This window comes from Sinocyclocheilus grahami, unplaced genomic scaffold, assembly GCF_001515645.1.
Source record: "Sinocyclocheilus grahami isolate Dianchi unplaced genomic scaffold, SAMN03320097.WGS_v1.1 scaffold2114.1, whole genome shotgun sequence".
In the NCBI taxonomy this organism is placed as follows: Eukaryota; Metazoa; Chordata; class Actinopteri; order Cypriniformes; family Cyprinidae; genus Sinocyclocheilus; species Sinocyclocheilus grahami.
The window spans coordinates 6,151-15,878 of NW_015507293.1; the positions used below are offsets into that span (position 1 = coordinate 6,151).

Sequence of the window (9,728 nt, forward strand, 5' to 3'; positions counted from 1 at the left end):
AATGTAGTCCGGGGTGATGTGCAACAGTGTGTAGTGCGAGAGTCAATGAAATTGGAAAGTTCATGGACCGGATTCGTGACAGTAGGTTTGAAACGTATCCAAGATGTAGGCTACTCAGTATTGGTCAGTCTTATGCAGAGCCTGGTATGATTGTGACAGCACTGATCTATATCAATTCTCCATTATTTGTTTTTATGAAAAACCTCATTATTTTCAGAAAAGATTGTTTTAACGACAATGTTTTGTTACAAATGCATATATCTTTTAAATGACACACTCTCTCGTTAAGACATTTTTTGTAGAAAAAAAAAAGGTATTGTGTAAAGCGCTACACAAATAAATGTGAGTTGAAATTATGAATCATTTCTCGGGCTGAATATCAAGCGTGGGGCATCTGTTGAGGAGTGTAAGTGCAGGGAGGGCTCTGTGCACACGTCAACTCAGACACTGATTTAATTATTACTCGTGAAAATCACATCGTTGTTCTTCAAGCTTTGCGTAGATGTGTTTATGTGAGTCTACACTCATAAAATGTCAGAGATGTGTTTTTACTGGAAACAAACCATACTACAGTACTTTGTGTAAGAATTTGCAAATATATTATAGGTTCATAGATGTTTTTATTGAGCCTTTTGCTTTTGCATACAAATCATCAGGGAAAATACAGTTTAAGATGGTGTTCATTTGAAAAACATGTATGAGAGACTTTGTTAGAAAGTTTGTTGGTTTGCAAGTAATGCAATTATTAACTTTGCAAAGTCGTACTTTAGTATTAATTGTAATAAGCACTTTAAACCATCCACTGTCTACAGTTTCTACAACAATAATCCCAGTTGTCTTCTCTATCTGTGTAGCACCACAGGTAATCTTTACCATGGTAGCCACAGGGGTGATTAGACCTGCAGGTTTGGTCATTAACAGTTGAGTAGCAATCATCAGAAGTACAGCACTTGTCATAATTGCCTTTATCATCTGTGTAGCACCATGGATGTCTGTAGCCATATTTTGCACAGGCGTGGTTGCTGCGGCAGTACGTCCCCTTTTTAGTCTTACTGTACTTCAGCGGAGGACTGCAGTAGTCCCAGCTGTTAGAGGTCCAGCACCAGTAGTAGTCCTTACCATATGTGGCGCAGGGGTAATCATCCAAGCACCTGTCTCCATTAACTGTGATGAGTGAGTACGGGGGTGAGCACCATTCCAGTGTCTGGCCTGAGTAACACCAATAGCTACTTAATTTGTCTATGAAGCAAGGAGAGGAGCAGCAGGGCTTGGTTTCACCTCCTGTGTTGCATTGACAGCTGTAATCAGATTCTGATACGCTTGAGCAGCGTGAGCCGTCAACTGCAGTCTTCTGCTTCTCTGGGACCAGCTGGCATTCAACAGCATCTGGCCCCGCGGATACCTCCCTTTTTCTGCGCTCATCATCCATTTTCCTCACTTGTGGCTTGGCGTAAGTTATAAGACAAGTACTTCCAGTAAAAACATTCACGTCCTCTGCCACTTTGTAGTAAGTGCTCATGCTGTCAAAGGACATCTTTCCTGTATTCTCATTCACCTTGACTTTTTTTTCAGGTGTGCCGTCACTGCTAAAGGTCCTCTTCACCGCGCGATATGTGTCTCGCATGCCTGAGCTCATTTGGTCTGCTTTGTTCACTTGTAGATTAATTAATTTCAGAAACACCTCCATAACCTTGTTTAATTTATTATTGTCACCAAAACAATCATCAGCAAAAATCTTAATTGACTGAGGAGTCCTTGAGAGCTCACTGTAGAGTCTGCTGAGTTGATCATTCAGGTCTGAGACACTCATCAGGCGTATGCCAGGCTCTTCCTGCTGGTTTCTCCCAATAAAGCCAAAGGATAAGGACTTACTGTCATTACGGTAGCGTTTATAACAGACAGCCGTCCAGATGTGAGAGGGCACCGACACACTTTCTGGGTCTTTAAAGGTTTCCCTCTGTGGTATACGTACATTAGGATCAGGTACTGTACCTGTGACAATGAAAGCTGTTGACTCAAAATCACTGACAAGCTTCTTTATTAAATAACCCCTCAGCGTGCTCTCCCAGTTCCTCCAGTGGTTACGGTTGAAACGCTCTTTCATAGGTGCAGCGTTGGTCAGTGTGAATGTCGCTTTACGGCCGTCTCCGCATTGGAAGCAGCTGGGGTTCAGGTGTCCACGATCATATCCCGTGCCCCTGTAGTAACTGCTGATGGCTTGATTTTCTTTATAAAGGTTGAGAGTAACTTGATCCTCACGGACCATATGATCAATTTGGGATCGAGGATGGGAAATCTGCAGAAGAAATATTATGTTATATGGTCATTTGATATTTTATTGCTTGTAGGAAAATACTTTTGGGGGTGTTTTTCCTTCTAAATTTCATACATAGGTGGAAAGACTCTCTTACTGTCTACATTGGTCTTTTAGTGGACATTTTTAATGTTTACTGTACAATTATGGTAAAACAATGTTCAATAAAGTACCATCCAATTCAATTTTAATTGAATGGGGTTTTTATGTATTTTTCCTACGGTTTGTAATGACAAAACATATATACACACACACAGTATATATATATATATATATATATATTTTTATGTGGCCAAGTATGGTGACCCATACTCGGGAATTAGTGCAGCGAACACACACACACACACACACACCGTGAACACACACCTGGAGCAGAGGGCAGCCATTAATGAAGACCAATAGTTTAATGAACTGATCTGCTTCTTATAGAATGCTGAGCTTCAACTGCGAAAGAAAGTCTTTTGTATTAAGCTCATAGTCACCTGTGGCTCGAGGTGCCAGATGTCTTTCCTTTCAGTGTCGCTTAGGCATTTAGGGTCCAATTTGTAGGCGCTGTAGAGAGGGATCTTGTGATGAACAGAGTACAGACTAGCATAATAAAAACCTCTATTTTCCAGCTTCTGACAGATTTTCTCAGCATTCTGGTCCATTCCACTTGGTTCTGTGCCTAGGTAGAAAAACGCATCACACTCGTTAAAGCTATGGACCACTTTTGCCTGAGCAGTGAATGCTCTCAGCACGACACAGGTGATCAGACCCAGAACAATCATGGTGTCAAGCTGCTCCTGTGTTATAGAGCAGAGACCGCAGAAGCTCCGCTGCTTTAAACACAGTCAGTCACAGTCAGTGATGCTGTTGTGGGAGTGACTGAAATTAACTAATGAGGAGAAATGAGGAATGTGATGGGACCTTCTTCATCATGGTTACGGGACTAATTTTAGAGCTGTCACATGTACAGAAACATGGATTTAAAATAAAACATTTAGGAGGAATATACTAATGTTGCTCAATAGTATGATGAATGCAGTGTTTGCAGTTTCCACTTCAGTTTTCTGATACATGTTGGTTCACTTCTGCATTTGGAGCTGGGTTTGTTTTTTGAAAGCATCTGTTTTTCCTCTCACTCAGGCTCTGTCTTCATTAGGCTGGATGCATTTGAAAATGGCATTTATTTTAAAACGCTCTCCGTCCACATTAGCATTTTCAAACATTTTCCAAAAGCTTCTCATCCACATTAAAACATCGTAAAATGTTAAACTGTGTATAACCTCACTGAGATGATACAGACGAAATAGACATATGTTTACATGCAATACTTCTGGCAGGATCATTTTATTTGCGAAAATATCTCATCATTCACTGATGCATCTCGCACTCACTCACCATTATATGTTTGATCTTAAACACAACCGCCCTCACGTTTTGCTGCAGGACAGCAACTGTGTGTACATTTTCTGTCATCTTTGCAGGCCCGTAATATGAAGAGTGTACAGAGTAACATATTTAGCAACAGTGTGAAAGTAAATAGCACAAAACAGGCACAATATCGGTATAAACAGAAATATATCGGTAATACGTGTGACTCTTTGACTCATGACTCTGTCATAAATGCAATTTATACATTAATGTGATGCGGGAGCATCCACTGTCAAGTTTTATCTGCGTTCAGCCCTTATTGTTTTTCTCCAGTGAAAACCGAACTGGGAGGACATAATTTTCCACATTAAATTTTTAACTAAAAATGTATTATTGTGGCAGTTGCATTAAATTAAAATAGTGTCCAGATATTATTAAAGACACAATCACACTGCAAAATCGATTTAAGTAGCCTAACATTTTAATTTAAAGATCATTTTAACTAAAAATCAGAGTTGATGCAAAGGAGGAGATTAGATTCAACAGAAACTCAAAATAGTATGATATCTGATCAACGTCTGTGAATCTGAGCTGATTTGACAAAAGAGTTGTGAAATGTTATGATAAATCATGAAAATATATTTTACGATGCAATGACAGACAGCACTCACACTCTGAAAAAAGATGGTTCTTTACATGTAGAATCGGTTCTATTTAGAACCACAGCATCCTGAAGAACCCTTTTATGCTGAAATGGTTCTTTGTGTTAGAGTTTAGGGTTCTTTATTCCTACCTTTGTTTTTCAAATCTGTAACGGACAAAACACACCTTACTGATTTTCTGGAGCTCAGCCATCCAGCTACACCGACTGTCAACACACTCTCAGCAGGTAAATTATTTCATAATTTAAAATACTAATTTAACTTTAAAACCGTAACTGGTTTCCTACCAAATCATGTCTTTTTCTCTTTTTAGTTTAAGAGAAGATGTAAGTGTGACCAGCTCTGTTCAGTTAAGGATACTTCTTTCTCCATCTCCACTAAGTAATAGATTTATTTATTTTCTTTTTATTTATTTATTACTTGGGTTTATGCATAAACGTAACATTGTGAAGTGCTCACATACTACTTTTGGCCTTCATAAACATAATTGTCTTTACATAAACAAATGAAAGGAGACATATCTAAACTCAACTGTGTATTTCAGATGCGGTCACATCCTACAACCTCGTTATCTGCAGAGAGAAACTGCCACTCAATCACACCAAAATACCAACCCATTCTCACTCCCAAGGCGTCAAAAACCGAAGCATGTTCAAGCGCCTTTAGCGTCACTATGAAGACGTCAAAGGTAGCCCTCGGAGTCACTACATAGATGAACTGGGACCTACATTGCTTTCAATCGGAAACTTTTGATGTCAGTACACAGATGCAAAGGGCATGAGAATGATGACCGCTATGAAATCACGTTCAAGAAGGGGCTGTTTCTCTTCACATGGTACGGACAAAATCCATATTATTGAGGGGAAGATGAATGGAGCCATGTACTGGGAAATTCTTCAGATGAATCTGTTGCCGTCCACCACCAGGATGATGAGGATAAGACTAGCAGGCAACTGACCCAGGCAATCACCAGACTTAAACCCAATAGACCATACTTGTGGAAGAAACTGAAGATCATGATTCACAAGAGGGTCCCCCAGAATATTTGTTCATACAGGAAGCATCTCGAAGCTGTCATAGCAAATAAAGACTCTCTCAACTAAGTAATAAATACAATTTCACAAGCATGTTCAATACTTTTTCCTGTGTCACTTCACTTTATTACACATTACTTTTTTAATGGATAGTTATATACTATTTCTAATATAATATTGTAGATTTCTTTTGTTAATACCAACATCTAGTCAAACTTTCATAAGAATTGCTGCATTGGAACAGTTTAATAAAAAAAATTAAAAAAAGTGTTGACGTGTTGAATACTTATATATATATATATATATATATATATATATATATATATATATAGGGGGGGAAATATATATAAATTCACTTTATTACACATTACTTTTTTAATGGATAGTTATATAATATTTCTAATATAATATTGTAGATTTCTTTTGTTAATACCAACATCTAGTCAAACTTTCATAAGAATTGCTGCATTGGAACAGTTTAATAAAAAAAATTAAAAAGTGTTGACGTGTTGAATACTTATATATATATATATATATATATATATATATATATATATATAGAGGGGGAAATTATATATATATATATATAGTGGGGGAAATATGTATAAAAACAAAGAATTGAAACCAGCTTATAGAGGAGGAGGAAAAGGAGTTTGTAAACACATGAAAGAGGAAATGTGGACGAACAACAAAATCGAAGATGACATGAACCACGCTGTGTCCGTTATACACACGCATGGCCAAAGAAAAGGCCTGAGAGTGTCATTTATAGATGAAGGTCAATCTGGCATGCAGCCAGGAAACACATCTAAACACAAGATGGAAAAAGACAAGAAAAATTAATAATAATGGCAAACCCTATCACGAGACTCTGTGTTGTGGGTCAGAGGAAGGGCCTTTATTAATAAAGGTCAAAGTGAACCGGCGCATGATCCCAGGGAACACATCTAGTGAGGTCACTTTCCATGATCACTTGGTCTGCATCTCTTTTATCACGCTACGCCACATACTACTCTCAGTGAGAAACGACCAGGAGTGGAACGCAGTCTTGAGCGAGTCACGATCTCGGCAGGCGAAGCTACTGCCCAAGAAGACCGAAGACCCACGGGAACATCAGCAACAAGGTCCAGTCCCACTGAATGTGAATGGTTCTAATTGAATTAATCTGGTTTCTCTCAAGTCTGCTTGGTTCTGGTGTTTTTTTAGGAATTAGTCTTGTTTGACTGACTGCTTCTGAAGTCCCACATGAAGTCTAAACTAGCCTTAACTGGGTCTCGTCTGTGCCTTTTAGCTCCTTTTATGCTCGAGTCCTTCAGAGATGAACCCTGAGCTCAAGCTTGTGAGACTTTCAAAATATCTTATTTGCCATTTCTAGGAACTTTTGAACCCACTGGTTGCTCCTATACAGCTTTATCTGAAGTATGTTAAACACTGAAACTGAATGCAGTATTTCAAAATACCAAGAAAGGTGTATTTACCATCTTACATAAACAGGAGAGAGTAATCATTTATTTCTAACAAACAAACAATTTCTATAACTCAAAAGTCAAATGGTATCAAACAGGTAAGATCAAGGTCTCTCTCAGGAGAAATTTGATTTGGATAAGAGAGAACCGCTGCACATCAACACATAAACATACAGCAATTAATAACCCTCCCAGTCCTACCGAAATCATAAAAACCGTACCATTCAAAAAATATTACTTAAAAAAAATAAGGCCACCACACAACACAATCCTCAGTTATCTAATACAGTGTTTCCCAACCTTTTTTTTAGTCGCGGCACCCTTTGGAAATGTTAACAAACTTGTGGCACTCTACAAAATTAATTTTGTCACAATATTTGAATTTCTAACTTCGATATGATAATTTGAAAAGTATAGATATTCGGTACAACAGGGAAGAACTGCAGAATATAATGTCATACAGATATTTTTAATATTATTTAAAAAAAAATGTCCATCAATGGTGGCAATCAGTAAGCTAATTTCTATTGAAGAGACAAATTTATATGACAGATTTTAATGTAGGCTTATGTACATATGTAAACATTATTTAATTACCATTATAACTAGCTATCTTACAAATTTTTGCTCACTCAGTGTTTTTTTTTATTTTACAGTGGGGTCATTTTGTTGCAGTAGCACCAGATAGCTTGATTTCAAACTTTGAATTGAATTAAAATATGACAAGTAAGCAGTCAGTAATAAAATAAGAACAAATAAAAATTAATGATAGCACAAATAAAAAAATAACGACAGGCCTTCGAATTAAATAAATTGCTTTTTAGTTTTTCAGGTAGATCTAACAGTAGGGTTAAGATATTTCACTTTTTTATTTTTTTTTACCAATTATCCAAATATTGTTTAGTCCTAGAAATCTATTATTATCAGGACACGTGAGCATAACACATGCGGTTAGCAGATCAATGAATGAGAGGCCAGCGTTACCAGAGTTGCCCATTTACCGCACAGTAGGGCTATTGCAGACAGAAACAATACTGTACTACATCCATGTTTCCCGTCGGCTCAGTTTTTGAGTGGACTTCTGTTCTGATGAGCATGAACGGTATACGAGTGGAACACACACACGCATCGAGCAGATAATACACAGAGCGTCACACCACGTGAAAGTGAATCCTGAGCAGTGAACTAATATTCGGCAGCCGAAATGTCGGTGCATCTCTAATTATTGGCGACATCAGAAATGGATATTATATAATAGATGCTTTTTTGAACATTTTGGCAATTTAAAAATATTTAAAAAATGATTTTTTTACACGGCACCCCTGCTCTCGACAGACCGCACCCCGGTTGGGAAACACTGATCTAATATATCAACAGATTCAGTTTTCCTTACTTTCCCTTTTAAGCAGCCAATTGCTCATTAATTAATTTAACAGGCAGTGGAGCAGATGATTGTTTATAGCGATTATGCCTGCACAATGGAAGCCTGAATCTTCTGCCAGAATTCATCAGCACATACTCAGGGTGCAACACATGAAGAGTCCAATAGAATCTTATTGGCCTGCTGGCTCATACACAACTCAAAAATGTCTCATAATGGACTGAGTGTCTGTATCCCAATACTTTTTTCCTGCCACTCTCACCAAATTATTTAATTGGGCTCTCATTTTTACTGTGAAACTCCCAAACCATGCGATAATTCCATATCTTAAGACAGACTCCATCGTTTCTTTAAAGAAAATTAGCATTATATCGCTACTCACTCCGAATAACCATCATTTCAGTCTCATTTAATAAAGAACTAGAGTCACATGTTGACTTATGACACACATTTATTCCCATACGCTATTGTCTGTGTCCCATGATCTAATGGAGAGTTTCTCTCTGTTCTAGAGGAGCAGCAGGAGACAGTCAAGGCTGTATGATAATGTCTTAAGGCATTCCCTCCCTGACCTCCAGCGATATGCAAGAGCTCATGGAGAGCGAGTCCATTTTGAGAGCACAGAGCCAATGTGCCCCCCCCACGCACAGAGTTTCCATGTGTTATGGGGACATTTCATAGGTGTAATGGTTTTTATACTGTGTAAACTGTATATTCTATCACCTTACACCTAAACCTTCTGCATTTTTAGATTTTCAAAAAACTTAAACCTAAAAAAAGTCCCCACAATATCCCCACAAGGGATATTTGGTCCCCATAACATGATAAATACCAGGTACACACACACACACACACACACAGACAGTCATGAAGATCACGTGTCTCTGTTCATGTGTCTCTGTCTCTCAGATTCACTTTCCAAGTTAAGATGGGGCCCGCTCCTTTCTCCCCATGAGCTCCTCGAGCAAAAGGGAGGCCGCTGTCCAAGCAGACTTGGCTGTCCTGATCGGGGAAGAGGAAAAAGAGAGCGTCGACCTCTTAGGTACACACACGGTTGAACACACAGCTTTTCAAAGTATACTCCATTTGATGGTGCACTATAGAAAATCATCCTTGTTCAGTTTTTTTTATTTATTTTTTTTTCTGGGAATATTCGGCAAAAGTGGTAAACTTGTTATGAAAGAGTTTTGTATTTTAACTCCTCACTCATGCACTCATCAACACGGGCCTCTGTGTTATTTTGAATCATCAGGAAGTTATTATTTTTGTTCTGTCTCCTTGGTTTCTTTTCCCGACTGTGAATGAATGGCCCGGTTCAGTGCTGACAGCTTGTGGAGAAACTAAGTAGTGTAACACAATTCAGAGCACATGTGCAAGCTGCAGTACATTATACACATGGTTACAAAAGAGGCGGTGCGTGTACATTAAAGCATACTGTTCTGATTACGCACAGTACACAAACCCTAGTGTGTAAAAAGTGAAGTATACTTTTGGCTTCACACACTGAAGCTCTTA

At 38.3% G+C, this 9,728-nt stretch overlaps 1 protein-coding gene and 1 long non-coding RNA gene across 2 annotated transcripts; both read right to left on the minus strand.

Moving 5' to 3' along the window:
- Positions 1 to 648: 648 nt before the first annotated feature.
- LOC107574094 (uncharacterized) lies at positions 649 to 9,289 on the minus strand. The gene is made up of 3 exons (XR_001607624.1): positions 9,278 to 9,289; positions 7,095 to 7,103; positions 649 to 749 (listed from the first exon to the last, which is right to left on the minus strand). It is a non-coding gene; the product is annotated as an uncharacterized lncRNA (long non-coding RNA).
- On the minus strand, positions 742 to 3,092 carry LOC107574091 (uncharacterized). Its single transcript, XM_016260559.1, has 2 exons — positions 2,797 to 3,092; positions 742 to 2,296 (listed from the first exon to the last, which is right to left on the minus strand). The coding sequence occupies exons 1-2, from the start codon at positions 3,082 to 3,084 to the stop codon at positions 791 to 793; spliced, it is 1,794 nt and encodes a 597-aa protein (XP_016116045.1). The 5' UTR covers positions 3,085 to 3,092; the 3' UTR covers positions 742 to 790.
- Positions 9,290 to 9,728: the final 439 nt, after the last annotated feature.